Genomic DNA, 21107 nt, shown 5'->3' with positions numbered 1-21107 from the left:
AAACACCACACCAGCCCATTTAGATAACACACTGTACACATTTACATGTTCTTTCTCCTAAATAGCATATACATATATAATCTGTACCGCAGCAGAGCCTCCAAATATTAAAATAATAATGAAACATCGGTGACATTAAAGCTGCAGCAGTAGACCTTTTTCACGGCAGCCATTTTGACATGAAGTAGTAGGTAAACACAGCGTGTGTTTCCAATGATACAAATATGAAAAAAGGCTCTGTTCCATTCAGGTCAAACAGGGTCAGGGTGCTGCTGTGGTGACCGCTGCAATAAATGGAACAGATTAATACGAGTCGATCAACAGAACACACAAATTTGCTACTTTTCTGTTTTATGTCATTGTCAAAGTTAAGTATGTTTACTCATTTGCCAATAAAATATATAAAGTATTTTTTTTTAAGTAGTAAAAATAAAATGCTGCTCCGCTCATGTTGGGTCTGTGCATCACCCTTCATGAGCTTATAATTTCTTTCACAAATTTAAAGGGACAGTTCACCCCAAAAGAAAGTCAAACTAGTTCTTCATCGACCGAATACAATGAAGAGGAATGGAGTTGTGTTTGTTTGTTTGTAATGGTCACATCATTAAAAAAAAAAAAAGACATTTAAAGGATTAAAAGGCAATATCTCTGTTCCAGAATCAATCATGATGATTAAACTGGACAGCTAACAAGGTTACAGTTATTTGAATTATTCATGTATCTCAAGGTCTACCATCTTCCAGAGCTTTCAACCTCATCTCACCATCCTCATCAGTGAGCTTGGGAGACACGAGATGAGATATATATATATATGTATGTATGTGTGTATGTATGTATGTATGTATGTATGTATGTATGTATGTATGTATGTATGTATGTATGTATAGTGTGGTTTAAATATGGACATATTCAAACACAAAATGGAAATTAGCAGCAGCTCAAAGCTGTTTTTTTTTTGTTTGTTTTATGAAAATATGTTTGAATATCATTTTAAATAGATTTGGGCCCAGAGGGAATCAGCCATTAGTCCCACACATACAGGACAGTGTGTCTCATGCATGTCAACATAATTAATGTTTCTGTAAAATCCTAAAAACCCTTGTAAACACACCTTTGTTCACCATGTATTAATGGTTATAGGGACACTGGGTCACTCTGGTTCCCTTGGCACTGCACAGCAACAACATTATGAATACGAGCATTTGAAAAATCCAGCGTTATCCTGAGCAGTCACAGTCCTCGTATTGATTCAGGAGCCAATGGAGGATTGTTGAAGCAGTGCAATCTTACATTTTCTTGACCTTTCAGTTCTGCCCTTGTAAGATCATTTGAATATTGTGTGACTGTCACTACGGGCAACAAGACGTGCCTCTCTTAACTGAAAATATATTCCGAGGCGTCTACATTGCATGGAGTGAGGACATGAGCCCACACACTGGCAGGATTTAAGATTCTCACAAGGCTCAAGGTTACCCAGAGATCTCAGTGCTTGTTCCCGTTAGAACAGCAGCTTCGCAACAACAACACGGCAGATGTGAAAGTAACAATCAGCTGCCTTTTGTCAAACATCACAGCCTCAGAAGGCTGCACTTATAGCTCATGTTAGAGGGCTTAAACTGTCTGTGAGATGGGGGATGGGGTTTAGTCTCAAAGTCAGTGCAGTGTGCTGCACTTTCATTTCAATGTCATGAATTCACTTTTAGTATATAAGCCCGTTTTCAAAGTGATCACGTTTAAACCAAAATCTAAACTGAATTATAACGACTTGTTTTAGTCTTAAAGCATCACTATGTCACGTATGTATGTAATATTATCAGCCTCACTTGGTCTGCTATGACAGTCAGTTCACTTGTGTTGCTGTATTGTTTTACTAAGGGGAGACACTACAGGCAAACACGCTAAGAGCTGTATGTTTAAATATGCAAAGATTCATTATCTGAATAAAAAGTACTCATTTGCACACATTTCCAGAATAAAAAATGTGACACCAGATAAAGTCAGAAAAATAAAAAATTCTGTTGTTGGTTGACATATTAGACTAGGATTTTGCAGGAAATACTTTTCTTGTCTTTTTATCACCTTATAAATCAGAAAACACTGTCAACAGCCAGAGATTATGATCTGACAGATCTGTTCCATGGTTATTTTTGGAATAAAATGTTCCTGATAGAAATACAAGATATCAAACTGGAAGGTCTGGTGTATATGAGTGCTATTAAAGTGGAGACTTTAAGTCTGATCGTAAATTACCAGAAGGATAAAAAGATTTATACCACCATCAAACTTCCCCAGTTGTTTACTTACAATTATTTTTTGTATGACAAATTTTATATAATGTAGCTTGAATATGCAAATGAAGCATATTTATGATTATTTTGTTTTTAAATCTACAGACACAAACTTTCAAATTTGTTACGTAAGTCAGGAAGAAGACATGTCATGGAAACAAAATATTTTCAAAATCTCTAAAGTGACCAGCGTGTCCCATTCCATTTTCTTTCAGTCAAGTTGTCTGATGATGACAGGGAACACTGTGGAACTTTGTCCAAACAGCAATAACAATAACAGTCATAGTTCATTTGTCACTGTTTTAAAGTACAAGTAAAATGATGCAGTGATGATCGTGACTTGTTTTTCCTCTGGTCTCTGGCTTCTGGGGGATTTAGTTCACCTTCTGACCTGACGATCACGGGCCGGTGAAACTGAGCAATATTCAAATGAAATAATAACAATGGCAGAGCAGTACACACAGCACAACCACAAGTGCCTCTTTGACTTTATCTTATCTCCTTAGGTGTACATCACTCCATCCACCGTCACCACGCATCCTCCTGAGACATCTGGAAGTTCCTGTTGCTTAGTAATAGTCTTCAGTGCTATGATTAAAGTGAGCTTCAAAGCTCTGGGCACGCTCATTACTCACTACTGGCTGCATAATGAATCCCAGGGAGGAAGCTGATTAAGAACGGCATCCTTTATAATCACAAGTCTGGAGCCAACCAAAGTCGACTCGTCTCAGACGCTCATTGCAAGACCAGCTGTAAAAGGGTCACGTGGGTCAGCATGGTCTCACAGGGCTGATATCTGCTTGAAAAACAACCTGCTGACCTTTTCCGGGCGGGCGGTGTTTTCCACACAGCGCTACGAGCTGCCAGCAGCCTCATTTGCTCTGCTTTCATGTCTCAGTCCACACAGATTAACTTGGCTTTGATGTGTCTTTTGGGCTGACATTAAACGTGGCAGCTTTCAAAGGCATTCTGTTTCAAATTAAATACTGACTTACAATCATATTCATAAGACAGGCAGGTATCATGTTAGAGCATGGGACATGCACATTTGTATTGTATATCAAGCAGGTTTTGAAATTGAATTCAGGTTTTAGAAAAATTCATCTCCACTGTTCATATTGTTATGTAATAATATAATTATTTTAATTATAATTATAATTATATATATTTAAAGGGACCCTGTAGAGTTCGGCTGTAAACAAACACAAATGTTCCACAAGTGAGCCTGCTGAGTACAGTTACATTGCTCCCTCGCGACACAGGCCAAAATCCCTGCGCTACAACAAAGAAGAAGAGAAGAGATACTTTATTAATCCCTCAACGATTAATAATTCTTTTTTCACTCAGATATTATTTTACATGCATTTTAACCCCAAACACACATACAAGGGCTCATAGACATGCAATGTGGAGAGATGGTGGAGGGATGGGCAGCCCCCCTGAGAAGCGCCCTGCGAGCAGTTAGGGGGTTCGGTGCCTTGCTCAAGGGCACCTTGGCAGTGCCCAGGAGGTGGCACCCTCTGGTTCCCAAGCCAAGTCTCTATGGACTGAGCTACTGCCAAACACTAACACTCCTTCTTTCATCTCAAGAACATAGCCCGACTCCACCCATCACTCTCCTTCTCTGCTGCTGAAACCTTCATTCACGCCTTCATCACCTCCAGAATTGTTAGCCCGGCTAACAAACTGAGCTAACATTAGCTGACAGCAGCTCCCAACACCCCCATCAATCACCACTTGGATGCCCCCAGAACTACAAATATGGTGACCGTTCCCTGGGGAAGCCTTTTGCACGAACACCCTGGAGACAAAGGAGACTGGTGAGTACCATTTCACACACACTTTACCATTCCCAATAAATTAACACACAATTGCACACATATATTAGATTAGTCACATTATGTCACTTTTGCATTCAATTACCAAAAAAATAATGCACACTAAATCTCATGTCCGTCTTTTGCAGGTGGAACCATGTGGCCATCACAGAACCTACCAGCACCAATAAGATTTAAAAGGACAATGAATGTAAAAACATTCCATTATGAATATCAAATATCTATATGTATATCAAATGTGCAAATATGCCATGTGCAAAGTGTGCAAACCCAATAAAGTGCCACTGCTTTACACAAGTGCCTGTGCAATTCTTAAAGTGTGACTCGGTTAAAGTGCATGGTGCAATGTTCCCCCAACTCCATCTCAAGCTCCAGGAAACTAAGTCCTCTTCGTTACAAACAGAAATTATTGTTATTTTATTATATAGAAGTTCCACAGTTGGGCTTTAAGAGGATCCATCCATCCATTACCTGTAACCACTTCTCCTCATCAGGGTCACGGTGGGGCTGGAGCCTATCCCAGCTGACTTAGGGTGAGAGGTGGGGTACACCCAACAACTATCAGTGTGTACAATTTATCACATTTACCTTGTGGAGCTTTCTAACAAATAGGAGGAATGTGGTGTTTGCTAATGAAGGTGCTCTTCTCATTATTAAAATTAGAGTGTGGCTCCATTGTGTGGGTGGTAGTTACTCAAGTGGCTTTTTGTGTAACTGCCCAAGGTTAACAAGCGTGTGTGTGTGTGTGTGTGACAAACTCAGTGTACAAAACAGAAATGCAGAGTGCAGTGCTCAGAAACAAACCCTATGAAACAGATCGTACTTCATGAGTTTAATGGATTATGCACCGAGCTGATTTTTTTTCTTTTTTAAACATTTTTTTTTTGGCCTTTTTAAGCTTAATTTGACAGAGACAGCTGAAGAGTGACAGGAATGTGTGGAGAGAGAGATGGGGAATGACATGTAGCAAAGGGCCACAGGTCGGATTCAAACCCTGGGCTGCCATGGCAAGGACTGAGCCTTTGTACATGGGGCTGCTGCTCTACCAACTGAGCTAAACACCCCAGCTGATTTAATTTCTTAAATGTTTCCAGCACCGTGTGCAGACAGTATCAGTACAGTATCAGCTCCGCACTGTCAGGGGTTAACGAGATTTTTAGAGTTTTTCCTGTTTTCAGAGAACTTCATCTATAAATCTTATTCATTAGATTTGTTATAATGTTCTGAAATCCATTGAGCTGCACCATCGGAATATGAATTATGTAACTTTGGATTTATTTTATTTGATTTACTGTGTGTGATCCAATTGCAGTAAAGAATGGACAGCACATGTGTGACGTCATCCATAGGTTTCCAAAACACTGTTAAACAAATATGTTGTCTGTCCTGCCTCTTCCTCCTCAAGGCTAATCTAAAAATAGGCAAAGATGTGGAACATCAGTGGACCTGAGACAGGCCCAATGATGCCTGTGTGCTCAAACAAGGACACCCACCTGTCAATCAAAGCAGCTACACTGTTAATGCTGCAACACTTTGAGTCTTAATATCATTTGAACAGGTGAGTTGTATATAAATTCACCCTCAGTACAGTTGTCATGAACGGGGAAATTAGCTACAGAGACCAAAACTGTTTTTTGTACCAGGATATAAACATGTTTATTTCTGTGCTGTTGGACATTTGAACATGGGGACTAATGGAGACTCGTTCTGTAGCCAGCCTTAAGTGGCCATCAAGAAATAACAGTTTTTGGCACTCCTGCATTGGCTTCATTTTCCAGCCACAGAGGTTGCTGCTTGGTCTGTTATGAATCAACCAGAAACATTAAAATAGAACAAAGACATCCAGAAACATATTTACATTTTCATATTGTGAAATGGTACACGGTTCATATGTGGCAACTAACTTTGCTGTATTATGTATTTATTATACAATTGTATTTATTTGTATTGATTCTATTTGTCAGTATGTTCATTAATACTCAGAAATATCTTATTTCATTTTATAAAATGTCTATCCTTTATACTAATATATATACACATACATACATATATGAGTATATATATTATACTTGTTTTTTCTTGACACACTATTAAACATTCATAGTATTCACTCATACTAATTTATTGCACAGTCTCAGGAGAATGTCATCTTACATTTCACTGCACATATCTGATGTGCGCGTGACAGATGAAGGATTTCAAATCTTCTGATTTGCAGGGCCGGATAAACCTCCTCGGCAGCCCTGGAGGTAAAAATCAGCACCTCCGGTTCCTCCCCCTCTCTTTGCATTTTCTCTCTACATTACATGGACTCCGGTTTGTTGCAGTCATTGGATTAAACACAAATTCATTTGTGAAGATGCAAAATAACGGCAAACTGCCAGAAATTTCATTAGCACACACATCTCCGTGGTATTTTTACTATCAGCTTGCACTGCATAACTCGGCTGTCGACTCGACTGTGAAGCGTGACTGGCAGGCCCCGGCTGAAGTCGAAGCGAAATCACCGTGTGGAGGAGTAACGCATGAATGCACAGCGGGCGTACGTCGCCCTCGCTAAAGCACTCAGCAGAGACAGTGACAGGAAGTGGAGTCCCTGGGTGGAAAGAGGAGACCCAGGTGACGCACTGGAGGAGGATGATTAACGCAGAGCTCGCACGGAGGCGTCACATTAAAACACCGGGCTCCCAAACATGACCACTTACATATCAAACATATATATTTACATGAATACATAAATGAATAGAATGGGGTTCAGAGCTGATGAGCGACTTCAACTCATCATAAATGAATATGAGCATATCCAACAGCTCTGTTCACATATCAGTGCCTCGTAAACAGGATGAAGTGTTGCATGCCTCAGTATCCCGGCTTACAGGGGCATGAGTTCGCCGCATATTTAGTTATCCAGAAATATGCAATTGAGGTACACATATCCAGTGTGTTGTATGCAAGATGCACAGAGGACATTTACACAATAAAATTAACATTTGCTTGGGACGTAATGACATGACATTCTTTGCTCTGACCTTGAGAAGCTTTTTCAGCTCTGTTATTTAACAAACCAACACTTCATTGTGTAAGCTTTTAAACAAGAACTGTCTCTTTACCATGAACTAGTGAAACATAGCATATGTAATTTCATACATATCATAATATGTTTTCTGGAGACATTTTGACACAAAGACACAGGGGTAAATAATCAAATGGATGATGGTTAAATTCCATTTAGCTGCTTCAGTTTCAGGGTTCTGGGATTGTTCATGCTGGCTTACTGTCATCACTCACTGGGAATACACCAAAGTCATTTTTAATATAATTAATAACTTCTGTGCTTTACCTCCTATTACAGGTCAAAATGTTTAGATATATTCAAAACTGTTGACTGATAAAATATTAATCTGACAATGTCTGCGTCTGACTAATTTCGTGAATACCTGAAACAGTCTGTTTGTGAAAAACAAAACAAAACAATTTTTTTTAACGTCTAGTAGCACCCTTCAAATAAAGTTTTATGTGTGCAGGCTTTAAGAGATCTGTAAAAGGTTTACTTTGACCCTGGTACAATAATGGTGGAGAAAATGTGTGGTCCTCACAACACTGAAAAGCTATTTGATGTCTCAAAACGTGGACAGCTTAGTTTTAATGATGGTATTACAAGTAGAGTGTGGGTGGATATTATGAATAAGAAAGAAGCTAACAATTACAGTGGGACAATGGGGTTTTATTGTAACCACTGTTCAGTACTGTTGAGAATGTTCATTTGTCTTAGGATATGAAAAGTAAACTACAGAAAAACATTTCATTTTTCAGAATAAACGATGAAAGAAACCGTCATTACGAGTTTGCATTGAGTTAATTATCGTGGATGAGCACCTACAAGACCCGAACCTAACCCTTGTTCATAAGGTTAGTCTGACCTTAACTACTTGGGTTCTTGCCTATATTAACCGCTGAGTCTTTGGCCTAATCCAGAAGCTAACATTTCTTCCACATAGCTGCCTTTGGACATTCGAGATTCCTCATTCTGATGCCTCTCCAGAAGGGTGTCCTAACCACTTAGGCTCCATGCCCAACCTTAACCACAGAGCCTAACATCCTCGGTTATCCTAACCTTAACCACTCTGGCTTCTTGCCTAAACCGAAACACTGCATCGATGTAGGGTTATCAGGTTGATTGCGATGACCCGTGCACTGTTCTCTACCACAAACTGTGTGAGTCGTCGGACAGCACAGGGAGAGTTAATGTGACCCAACCCTATCAATGACCTCAACATGGGATGACTGATCACAACAGATACACGAACAAACACACAAAAAAACATTCAAGACAGTTTACCAAGGTAAGAAATGTCTATTTCTTTATTACATTCAACAGTACAGTACACTGAAATTGCACATTATCACCAGATATAGCAGCATTCTGACTGGCAAATGGACTAATCAATAGGCACATCCAAAACATTTAAATAGAAATACACACTTCAAATGTGTCACGGCCACTTTCTGACCGCGTTCAAATTCCATTGAAGCTGCTAATTTACATGCCTCATAAAACTCTAAAGTCTATGCAGCTAAAACACGCAGTCCCTTCCCCGCAACTCGGGATTCCAGTGGCAAGAAAAAGACCCACGGTCACGTGGAACCCAACAGCGCCTGTCTTCTTACAATATTAAAAAGGAAAAATTCACCCGTTTGTACTCCCACACAGTATGTGCCATTCAGTGCATTCTTGGAGTTTCAAAGTTTTAATTTCATTTTACAGTTTCCTTTAGCTAACTTCACTTAAAGGTTTCTTCAGTTACCCAGAATGACTTTGTATCGCTCTCAAAGAAGAAATGTGTTGTGTGTGTCTAGTCAGAGCGATAGCTAAAGTGATAGAATAAGAAGAAAACAGCAAATTCATTCAAGGTTGGTTTCAGGAAATGTATTGTTGCTACATTGTATTCTGGTCTACTGAGTAGAGCTGGGTATCAAATTGAATCATCTTCTGGACTGAAAGCAATGTGTTGACGAAACCAAGTATAACAAACTGTCAAGTATTAAAAGCTGGGATAAATATTGTCGACTTTGACAAACATTTTGCCAATTTGACTGTGTTTAGGTAAAAATCTTGCATGGTTTCTTGTGTTTGGAATATACAAGGAATTATACCAAAGAAAGCATTGCTATGATACTGGTACCAAGACTCAGGTATTAAACACCAGCCCTACCGAAGCTGCTGTTGGTGGAGATAAGGAACAAAAACTAAATCAAAGACAAATGTACCTGTTTGGTTTCTGAGATCTACGTTATACAATGACCTGAACGAAAGAACCTTCACAAACTCAAACTGGACTTCCAGTGTAGCCTACAAGACAAGCTCAAATTTTTAAATCAAGATTTCAGGTCTTAAAAATATTAAGTGAGAATCAAATGAACCCAACAGATACATGCAAGGTCTTCCGATTTCACAATGGAAAGAAAATGCCAAAACAGCTTGGTCAATGTGGTGACTCCAGGTGATACTGTGGTGACTCCAGCTGACTTTTGTCAATTTGATACCCCATGACCTACTGAGAGTGTTCATACACACCCTGATTACTGTTGAACCTCGGTGCAAAATGTAAAGTCAGACCATATTGCTTTACATTAGAACACAGCCAGAGATTTCGTCAGAGATCTCCGGCCAAAAAGTCGTCAACCCAGCCTCAACTTTAGCCACAACGCATTGTCAACTGGCAATGCACTGCCCAACAAATATGTAGTGTACACTCTTCTACAATGATAACAGCATACTTTTTACCTCATTATCGTCATGATAGAGGAGAAAATGACTGCTGTGATAACTTTCAAGAGTAGGGTTGGATATCAAACATCAATTCCTTTTAGTGTCAAGTCTGTCAACTTCTTATAGAATATTTTTTTATAATCAGACATTGAGTAGTTTGGCTTCTTTGAAATGAAACAATGGTTTTGTAGAAAATAGCATTTATATTTCTAAAGTAAGGTATCAAAAACATATCATAGCTCAATTTTAAAATCAGATTTCATAGTGTTTTAAACCCTGGTGCACAGATGTTTGGTATCTGATAAGCCTTGAGACTCAGACTTCCTGGATTATATTTTATTTTCTCAGCCTCTGGCCACACTCCTCCACCAACGCAACCTCTGGCCTATTTTTTAAATGCAGTGCTCTTTTATTTGTCAGAAGTATACCACCAAACAACAAAACAGGCCCAGACCTGAAGGATGCATTATGTAAAGATGTGTTTTGAACAGTGTTGAAGTGTCTGAGGGTGGATTTTTCCTTTAAACCACAGAGCGATGTTCTCCACACACATACACTGCGCTCGGCTGTATGCGCCTCTTCGTGTTGCCCGGCAGCTGAGGAAGAAACTTGAAGTACTTGGGCATCAGATCAAGGCAGGCGTCGCGGAACTTCTTGATCCGCCAGTAGTAAATGAGAGGGTTGAGGGCTGACTTGAGGTAGCACAACCACAGGACCCATGTGCTGATTTGAAAAAAGCTGTCTTTGTGGTAGAATCCGTCACTGAAGGTAGCTACCAGACTGTAGGCAGTGAAGGGTGCCCAGCACACTGTAAACACGGAGAAGAGGATGAGGATGGTGGTGAAGGCACGGGTCTTGAAGCTCATGTCTATATTCATTTGGAAGGGCCTCTGGAGGCTAAGCAGGCCCAGTTTGCTGGCCTGGCTCAGACAGATGCTGTCTGTGTGGCTGTGGATGCGGATGGCGTTGTGGCGGATAGTGTTCAGGATCCCCATAAATGTGTACAGCATGACCATGAAAGGTATGAAGAAGAAGACTAGCATTAATATCAATACATAGGCGTGGTAACCAGGCTCAACGCTGTAGCCGAACACACACTGAGGGGCCCTAGGAGGGATCTGAAGGGGAGGGGAACCAACAGCCAGGGGGAAAGAGAAAATGAACGCGAGTCCCCATGTGACCACGATGAGCACTTTAGCTCTCTGTGGGCTCAGCTTATCTTGCTTCTGGACAATAATAAGAAAACGATCTATGCTTATTATAAGCAGTATAGCCACGCCCTCCATCACAAAGAACCAAAAGAGCATGGCCGAAACTCGACAGAAGACGTCTCCGAAAATCCACTTGGTGGTCACGACAGTAACCAGAGCGAAGGGCATGTTCAGGATGGCCAGCATCATGTCTGCGAACGCCAGGCTCGCCAAGAGGATGTTGATGGCCGAGCGCATTGCAGATCTCTGGTACACCATCAGGCACACCACCACGTTTCCCAACAGTGCCAGAAGCAGGATGGCGACCATGATGAAGCAGAAGAAGACCTGCAGAGGTAGGCCGACGCCCTGCAGGCTCTCCGGGGCCTCCGCTGTCGGTGTGACTGGCTCCGCGGGCGACCGGGAGCCCAGGGAAACGTTCACCATGGAGATGTTCTCCATTGACGGCCTCGCAGAAAAGTTCAGCAGTGCCGTAACGAGGCAGCAGAGACTGGCGTTGATGTCCCCTGCCTCTGGAAGGGGAACAGTACCGGAGTGAACCATTCTTCCCCAGGGTGGACAGGCATCGTTGCTGGTGAGCTCACGCTAAACATGGTGCCGTGGGTGCAGATATTCCCAGCTCAACGCGGCATGGCAGCGGCGTCTTCATGGCTGCGAGATCCTAAAGATGTACATAAAGATGCAGTGAGTGCAGAGTAAATTTAAAATTATGTAACCAGATTAAAGCAGCATCATTTCCCCTTGGAGTTGTGATGAGTAACTGACAGCCTGTAATACGCCTGCAGCTGCCCAATTAATTCACACCATCGTCTCTCTCAAACGTGCAGTCTATAAGAATGAGACAAATCATTAGTGCTGACACTTTCAGTGTTCAGATTTTAAGACTGGCTTCAAAGTGTGGGAACGTGTGTGACATTTTAATTGATTTACAACAAAACTACTTCCCTTCCTTTAACTCAGGCTGCATTCAGACCAGATCCGGCAGTGTGGACTAAACTCTGATACTCTACCTGTTGTGTTCTGGGTTTGTGTATTTCATGTACCAAGCTTCTAAATCTGAGTCTGACTCACAGTTTACGCTGCAAAACAGACACGACACAAAGAAGTTAAACACAGACAGTGAATGAGAGTGAGGGAGCGCCAGCCTCGATAAAGTCTTAGTTACGTTCAGCACAAATGGACACGCCCTCAGCAGCCCCCACACACACAACCCTGCAGCGATTCGCCTATCTGAATGCGGCCTTACAGGCACACAGCAAAGCATGAACCAATGACAAAGTTATGAATATATATCCGGATCAACCATGGAACAAAATTTGAAATTAGTTTTGAATGCTGCACACGCTCAGATCAATAACATTGTAAAGATCGATACCAATCGTATGTCTGTGGATTAAGTTCAAAAGTAGACCAACAAACACCTTCAAATCTTTAAATATGTCTAACTCAGTTAGTGAATCAGTAGAAGTAAAAGTAGTAAAAAAATAATAAAAGTAGAAGGAAAATAAAAACATTATTTACTGTTTCTATATTTAACAGACAGATTTGTACCACTGAGTCCAGAACCAACACCTCACATCTGTTCGTCAAGAAATCCTGACTTTGACAAACTAGTGTAAAAATACAAATTGTCATTTGTGAATTAATCAGGTGTTGAGGCACGCTTAAAGACTAACCTCGTCCTGAATACAACTCAGTGCTGAGCACATACGTCTTCTCATTTCATCTATCCGTCATCTCTGCGAGTGGAAAACATTTGCCTAAAAAAAGAAATCAAAAATCTCTCCTGTTTGCCTGAAATGTGATAAGAAATCCTGTTAAGGTGCCTTTCTTAACCGCTGCCAGTAACCAACAGCCAGTGTTCAACTGGGGACAAGTCAAATACTGCAATAAAACCTCTTATCACTTGTGTAAACATTGGACACTGTTATTTCAGACTGCCTGCTATCATTTACAAGCGGCCAATGCCAAATAATAAAAAGGCGCTGTAGAAAAAGAGTCCATTTCACTTTAAGTGATTCATTTGGACATAAATGAAGCTTTTTTTAAATTATTTATTGTGGTCTGTGTGGGTGTTAAAATAAAGCTAATACCATTATAGGTCATTATTATTATGAGCACGCTGCATGTTATGTAGCCATCTTAAAACACAGGTCGGACTGTGCTTTGATACCTGGAGATGTAGCCATTCAGCAGGCAGTGTTATCTCATGTCAGCGATACAGTCAAGAGAGAGAAGGCTGGAGGAAGGAGATAAACAGCTGGCAGCAGTGAAGCTGGAAGACTTGCTGCTGGCTGTATTCATATGTTGATGACTAGCGTATTGTCTGCTGCAATTATCCACCATGCCACAATAAAGACCTGCTGAATGACAGCGAATAAGAAACCAGTTTCTCTTTTGGCCTACTTCTTCTTCCATTCACGTTTTTTTTTCCAACTGCAGTATTGAACATACTGTGCAGCGGTCTACCTCTACAGGGAAGGTAATGCCTCTTTCCCCTTCCTTTAGGGGCGGACTGACCTAAAAATGTTAAAATAGCCACTTCAGCCTCCGAGCAATCAAGTAAACCTGCAGTAAAAATGGATGATCAGGTACTTGGTGTTCTAAAAGACCGTGGCTTGTTCAAATACCATGTATGATAGTCCAATCGCGCAACGGAGAGAGCCGCAGAGAAAATATGTCGAGAGCTTTAAGAGCCACGTCCTGTAACCTTGAATCGTTAGGAAATATACTTAAGGAGACAGAATGTGTGCTGGAAACCTGCCCGATGGGGAGATCCACTGGTTTATGGCAATAACAAGATGTCAGAGGGGCGCTTGTTTATTTCAGGTGGCATTATTAAACACTGATGATGAGTCTGTGAGAGAATAAGATTTATCTGTGGAGAATGTCATACACTGAAGGTTAAAGCTGCCACTACACATTCACACTGAGTCTATAGATATACGGGAGCCATGAAAGGTTATGATAAACTGAATTAGAGATATAAAAAAAGAATGCCTGGGATAAGTTAGCTGTGTTTGAACAGATTTAAATGACGTAGTTCAGCTCTTTCAAAGTATATAAGCATTATTATGTACGTTTTATTGATGCTGAGCTTGTTCATGAAAACGAGTAGTGCAGTTTTCACTCTTTGTAAAGTCATTCAGTGGACTGGACCCGACCCTTTACGTTTCACAGCACCTGTGCTACAGAGAAATGAATTATTTTGTTTAGTTATTGATTCTATGGAAAGATGATTTGATTGTGTTTGCTGCAGGCTATGATCAAAACTGCGTCCATAGCAACTGTCTGTTATTCATACAGAACATAACAGACTGTAGCATGCCATTAATGACCAATCAGGCCAAAGAGGCCATTGTAACAGATCATACTAATAATAATAATAATAATAATAATAATAATAATAATAATAATAATGTTTAATACCCTTAAAAGTGTGATGTTTTCCTACCATAGCTAACTTGGTTACACACTCATTTTTTTACTTAGTGTCATTGATTCATAACAGAAACTGAATTCAGAGAATTATTTAGCAAAGACATTTAGAAATATTTAAAGTTTTTATCTGGAATTTTGCTGTAGAAATGTAACATTACATGATTTAACACTACATGACTTTCCCACCTGACATGAGTTTTTAGATCCAAAGTTTGAGTGCTGGGTTTGTGGACCCTGTTACAGTTCTGTTCAAACACTCACAGTGGTGGTATTTCCATACCTCAGAAAGCAGAACTGTGTTTTCACAGTGACATTTTAACATGTGCTTCTGTGGAGAGGTTCGGTTCAGGTCGGAACATTCCACGTTAGCAGCTGAGACATTAATGTGTGAACACAGCGACATGTGACGAGAATCCATGTCAGACACAATCAGAGAAACTGAGGCCAGGAGCAGCAGCTCCAGCTCGGCTCGGTTCAGCTCGGCTCTATGACAGAACAGCTTCTCCTCGGCGGTTTGTGGACCACAGCCTCGACTGTTGCGTTGTTGTGCCACCAAAATGGTCGAGACGACGGACTGAGATTCACGGAGAGCCCGCGGAGAGTTCACCTCCGAGGACGAGCGGCACGGTCCCGTTTACGTCTTCACGCCGGGATGTATCGAACATACAGAGACAGAATGTGTTGTTGGCCGAGCCCTACCCGGGTTCACGCTGGTTTCCATTCATATTTACCTGCTTCATGCTTCCATGTCGAGGCTCAGTCCTCTGAATGCTGCATCTCTATCCTCCTCGGCGTTCAACAGTTCTTGTACCGAACACACGTTCCTCCGGTGTTCCTCCTCCACGCAGCAGGCCGTGTTAGCCGGCTGTCTGAATCAACAGTGCGGTGTCGCCGCTGCCTCCAACAACTGGAGCCGGAGATGAAATCAGAAATCAGAAATCAGAAATCCGCATTCGGTTCGCCTCGCTTTGTTTCCAGAGGAGCGCGAGACCCACTGAGCGCTGATTATCCACGCGAGGACGGATGGAGGCTCGCGCTGTCCCGGTTCCTCTCTCGGTCTCGGCCTCCGGACAGATGTGACATGGACCCGGTTCGTCCTCCGCCTCGAACGTATCAGCTTATGTACCGTACGTGGGCCAAACGATCACTACACACCGCCGCTGACTACACTCGGTGTGTGTGGGCTACCTGCGAGCAAGGCGACCACAGTAAACACACATCACTTCCTGTCTGGACTTTCAAAATAAATGCCGGTGAGGCAGTGTGTATGACTGCTCTTTCAAAACATACATTTTCATTTTTAAATAGAAGATAACGCAGTACCAGAGGAAGAAACATGGCAGCATGACTACTACCGTAACACAAAGGCCATTTCCTACTGGCTCTGTTTGTTTTAATGACAGGAAGGGATTCATTTATTCACTTATTGATTCTGGACTCTTGGACTCTTAAAATCTAACTAAAGATCCAATTAAACAAACTGAATTTAGTTCAATTAAAAATATAACACTCTCCAGAAGAATTACATGCCTATCACTATACACTGTAAAAAATAAATACAGTTTTTACAGTAAGGATATTAATACTGTTGATTTTATGTTTAAGGTTCAGGTTTTATTCAATTTTTTTGTCATCAAAAGAAATGCTGTTTTACCATATAATTGACAAGGAAATACCATATGAATGCCACATAAAATAAATGTTATGTAATGTATGTAATTAATGTAAAAAAAAAAAAACCTGTCAGCTGTGTTTTTTTTTTTTTTCGTTTTTTTTTTTTTTCTCAAATCCTGGCCATGAATATTGACCAAATGAACTACCCTACTTCAGTAAAGTGCACGTGCATGTGGTAAGCCTAGTATACTGGAATACTTTTTCAGATCTGTCGACGTGAAAGAAAAATATCATTTAGATGCATGTTTTATAAAAAGAAAAATAAAAGAAATGTGAATATTCACTCATTTCTCTTACAGTTCTGAACGCTCTATACACTGCTTTATTTAGAAGGGAAAGCAGCGTCGCTTGGGTCAGCATCCGTGCTCTGTGTAGTTACCTTGACGCAGCATTGTGTTAATTGACGCCTACAGGAGCCAGTTACATGGGCAGAAGTTGACTTTATGGTGGGGCACGCCCCATTCCTAACGCCGTCCAATAGAAACGACGAAACTAAGCGAGTGGGCGTGGCTTGGCTGGAGGAAGCGCTGTTTTTGGCCACGCGCGGGTGTGCCAGGTGGGTGGTAGAGATGGCAAACGGATCCTGATGTGACAGAAGTCAGCTCAGTGTTATCAACATGCTTCCTGTGTGATGATCGGGCTATGGAAAATTATGACTTCAACACAACACTGATGTCTGATGCTACAGTGCAGAAATATATGTGTACTTCAAATAAGGGATGCGACACCTACATAATACAAAATCATATTTTATTTTTAAAGTGTGCGCATGTGCAGCGAATAGGATCGATTTTATCACACAGTACATACCTCATGTTGTTGACACAATGTTTCTGGCTGCTTCTTTAAACCATACGATTGATACATAAATGCATAAAATAATATGAAATAACAGAAATGGAGCTACTGCAGTTGTGAAGAAAATGATCAGAATGTTGATGAAATGTTCCCTGTGTAAGCTGTATGAACTATGATTTACAAAAATCAACAGGTCACTGTGACTCACAGCCTGATGGACTGAGGCTGATGTTGAAATAAGAGTTGAAATAATCATTTTAAAGACAAATCAGACCAGAGAGGGAAAGCACAGGCCTCAATGATCAGATTAATGATGATGGCTGAATTTCATTCCGCATCGTTCATGTTTTGTTATGTTACTTTCTTGATTCAACTTCTGGTCATTTCTTGGCCGACACGCTAATACGGATATACCTGTCTAGAGCAGGGCTTTGATTTAAAGCTGTACAAACATGTCACATGGGGACAGCGGTCAGCCTGCGGTTCATACCTCTCCTCGCTGTTATCTTTGGTAGTTTCATGAGCAATAATCTGAGAGTCTGGTGGAAACTATGGAGGACAAATCATTCTGCTGGCGGTCTGGATTTTTGGCTCGCAGGCCACTATTTGCCAAATACTTAGTGGAAGCTTTATTTGCTTTCTTTATCCAAACCCTGGTGCAGAATGTGTGTTAGAAATCCTGAGCGGATCAACAATAACGTCTGTGTCAGCATACAAAGACACGTCACTGCTGGACGGACACACACTGCCTTACTGGAATATTTCTCCTCTCTGATAAATGCTAATATTTGCCTGGTAAACGACAGCTGCTTCTTGTTTTAGGCTGACAGACATACACTAACAACAGACATACACTCACATGATGGAGTGGGAATCTGACAAACCTCCACAACACAAAAAGAAAGACTGCTCAGTTAAATGAATAAGCAATAATCATGTGATGCTCACACTTTCAGACAAAGAATGGTTCACATCATTGAAACAACAGGCTGTGTGTTGTATAAAACACAGTTTTCACTGGACACACACACGTCCATGTTATAAGTTCAACATTTTGGGGAGTAGGTTTACTTGTTTTCCTTTTGAGACAGGATTCCCATACCTTAAACGTCAAATTCAAGGACTTTCCAGGCCCATTTCCATCAAATTCAAGGACCTAACAGGGCATGGTTTGAGACACAGATCAAGGTCCATGCTCCATCACCGACCACAAGTGAAAAGAGAAGCATCTTCAATGTGTGATCACTTCTCAAATGTGTTGGCTTTAATAAAAACTAATATAAATAATACATTTAAGCACTTTCAATGACCACATGTCTGTTTTGAAAAAGCTTTCACAAACTTTAAAGAATTTCAAGGACCGATGGTAACCATACTGAGAGTGTGCTGCAAAGAATACAACGACGGGACATGGTTAGCCTAGCTTAGCATCAAGATTGGAAACAGGTAGAAACGGCTAGCCTGGCTCCGTCATTTGTTAGTTTAATGTGCATGCAAACAGAAGTGTAACAACAAGAATTTGTTGTTCCGGAGGAAGTTACATGCTTAAACCATTTCTTCCTTCCAGTATTTATGCTAAGCTAGGCTAACCTTAGCCCCATACTACACAGGCGTGACACTGTCTCAGTGTCAGAAGGAAAGCTAATGAGTATTTGCCAGGCAGGGTTTCTCAACCTTGTTTGGACCTCTGAGCGCGTTTCAAGATGCTAAACTCTCACGAGACTTCAGGTATGAGTGCTTTTGTATTCTATAGAGAAATCTTCAGATGAACTTCTTAATGTCATTATCTTAATTTTTCTTAGTTTGTTTCACAAATATCAATAAATCCACATTAGTCAAATCCAGTGACTACACCTGCATATCAAACATAAGGTCCAAAGCCCAGGCCTGAGAAACTCTGTCAGCTCTCCTAATGCATTTTATTGACGTACGTTATTGACATAAATAAAGTCAGGTCATGTGATGTCTGTCTGTAGTCCACCATTCACAAACAATTCCTAAGAAGCCTTGATCTGCTTGGCACCGTCAGTCTTGGGCGGTATGATGTGAACCTGGAAAGGGATGAAGAACTCTAGAAGAGCCTTTGTGTCTTTCAAGTCCAGAGAATATTCCTGAGCGATCTTTTCTGGCGTCCATGTCTGGGGCTCGCGCTGGTGTCCACCCAGGGCCTTCAGAGCCTCTGTGATGGTCAGCTTGCCTTTGGGAACGTCTGTGAGCTCTACCAGGCCGTACGGCCCTGCCGGTAAACTGAACTTTAAGGGCCGCCGCTCCACTTCTTTACCCACGATGACTTCCTTTGACGCCTGTCAGAATGTTAAACACAACATACACACATGAAGACACTATAGGGCAGGTTTGAATACAAACTTTAAAGCTACACTCAGCAATAGTTTTGCCCTCAAGTGGCCAAAATAAGTAATGCAATAAAGCTTGCATTTTATTTCCATTAATTAATTATAGAAAAAAAAAACGCAGATTAATCGGGCTGCGTCCACTAGTGGAATTTTTTTGGGAAACTTCAGCCCACTCTCCAGCACAGTAGGTGGCGGTAATAGCAGCCAGCCTCCCTAAGCCACACCCGACCTCGACCAGGCATTCAGATACAAACTGATGAAGTCTACTAACAACTGATTAACGAGCTGCCTCACTAAATGGACCGCAGGTCAGTGTCAGTGTTGGAGGACAGGCAGAGGTCTGACAGAGAGCATCCTCTGAGATAACTCAACTTTATTTGGACACATAAGGTGTTGGGAAAGTCCTGATGTCACAGAGACTGTTACTGTGCTGTCAGATGAGATGCTCATATTGAATATGAACAGTGAAAACTTTTTTTAGTTTTTCATATAAAACATACTTCATGTTTAAAATGTCTATTTTTCATTGATTTATTCAGCTACTATATTCAGTTTGATTTGAAACATGTTTGAATATGTTTGGATGCGATTCATTTAGATTAATTCATCACAGAGCCAGTAATTAGTTTGAATTTTTTTTATTCGCTTTACAGCCCTAATTATTATATTTATTATTAAAGTAAATAGAGCTCCCTAGTGTGACAGGCCTAATATATGAATATAATATTCATAACTATGTTTTCGTCCACCATGTTGCACCACCCTGTTTGTACAGGAGCCCAGAATGGACAAACTACACCTGTCATGTGATTTCATAAAGTTTCTCCTTCATGAGTGGAGAGGGTCACTGAGCGTAACCAAACCAAACTACAACCACCCTCACTGTGTGTCATGTAGTAGCTGCAAATGACCAGATCCCAAAAGCGTTGCATCATTGTCTCTCACACTCACACACACACACACACACACACACATTATGTATCAGTGTGTTTAGTTCCTACATGCAGTCACAGGCTGCAGAGCCATCTGTCATTTCAAATGTTTGGAAATAACTGAGTTTAGTGTTAAAGGATGTGTGTTTTATCAGTGGTGACATGGTGTAGGTCACACTAAGCCTCTTCCAAAGCAGACACTTCAACTCTCTGTCTGTTCTCTGACTTCATGGAGCAGCCGGGCTGATCACTCACGGTTAACTCAAGGCAACCCGAGGTCAAGATCAGAGTTATCATGATGACTCGGTCCAGACAGACTGCTGTGTGTGTGTGACCTGAGCTGTGTGTCTCTGACCTCTGCTGCTGCTGGTGGTGGTGGTGCTGGTGGTGCTGCAGGGTCTGTGGACTCCACATACACAGACCGCAGGAGGGACAGCAGTGGGTCGTTCTTCTTGTTCACGGAGTCCGCTTCCACAGCTGAAACACACAAACACGCCGGTAAACAGAGAGAGCGTGTCCGGTCAGTGACAGCTCTGAGCCGGGCACTGGACCTGCCATGACCCGGGCTCTCCTCACACACTCACCCTCAGAGCTGCCGCCGGACGCCGGGCTTTTCACCGCGTGTCGCGGTGCTGCCAGCGGCTTCTCCTTCGACAGTTCTCGGTGTACCCGGTTCTCCAGGTTGAAGTTTCGGAACATACGCACGACTCGTGCCCCCATGACGGACAGTTACCGAACACCGGCCGCAGTGCAATAAAGTTTATTCAAATCGGCGACGGTGAGCGAGGAGGGTCATTCCAC

General features: G+C 41.5%; 2 protein-coding genes across 2 annotated transcripts; both read right to left on the bottom strand.

Annotated features, from left to right (window-relative positions):
* Positions 1 to 8794: 8794 nt before the first annotated feature.
* gpr63 (G protein-coupled receptor 63) lies at positions 8795 to 16093 on the bottom strand. Its single transcript, XM_010747638.3, has 2 exons — positions 15280 to 16093; positions 8795 to 11768 (listed from the first exon to the last, which is right to left on the bottom strand). The coding sequence occupies exon 2, from the start codon at positions 11648 to 11650 to the stop codon at positions 10418 to 10420; it is 1233 nt and encodes a 410-aa protein (XP_010745940.1). The 5' UTR covers positions 11651 to 11768; positions 15280 to 16093; the 3' UTR covers positions 8795 to 10417.
* A 2168-nt stretch (positions 16094 to 18261) lies between these two features.
* Positions 18262 to 21085, bottom strand: ndufaf4 (NADH:ubiquinone oxidoreductase complex assembly factor 4). Its single transcript, XM_010747637.3, has 3 exons — positions 20891 to 21085; positions 20662 to 20783; positions 18262 to 19323 (listed from the first exon to the last, which is right to left on the bottom strand). The coding sequence occupies exons 1-3, from the start codon at positions 21024 to 21026 to the stop codon at positions 19018 to 19020; spliced, it is 564 nt and encodes a 187-aa protein (XP_010745939.1). The 5' UTR covers positions 21027 to 21085; the 3' UTR covers positions 18262 to 19017.
* Between the last annotated feature and the right edge of the window lie 22 nt (positions 21086 to 21107).

Source organism: Larimichthys crocea, chromosome XI (assembly GCF_000972845.2).
Source record: "Larimichthys crocea isolate SSNF chromosome XI, L_crocea_2.0, whole genome shotgun sequence".
NCBI classification, from domain to species: domain Eukaryota; kingdom Metazoa; phylum Chordata; class Actinopteri; family Sciaenidae; genus Larimichthys; species Larimichthys crocea.
The sequence above is the reverse complement of the archived record's forward strand: the minus strand, read 5'-3'. Positions and strand labels throughout refer to the sequence as shown.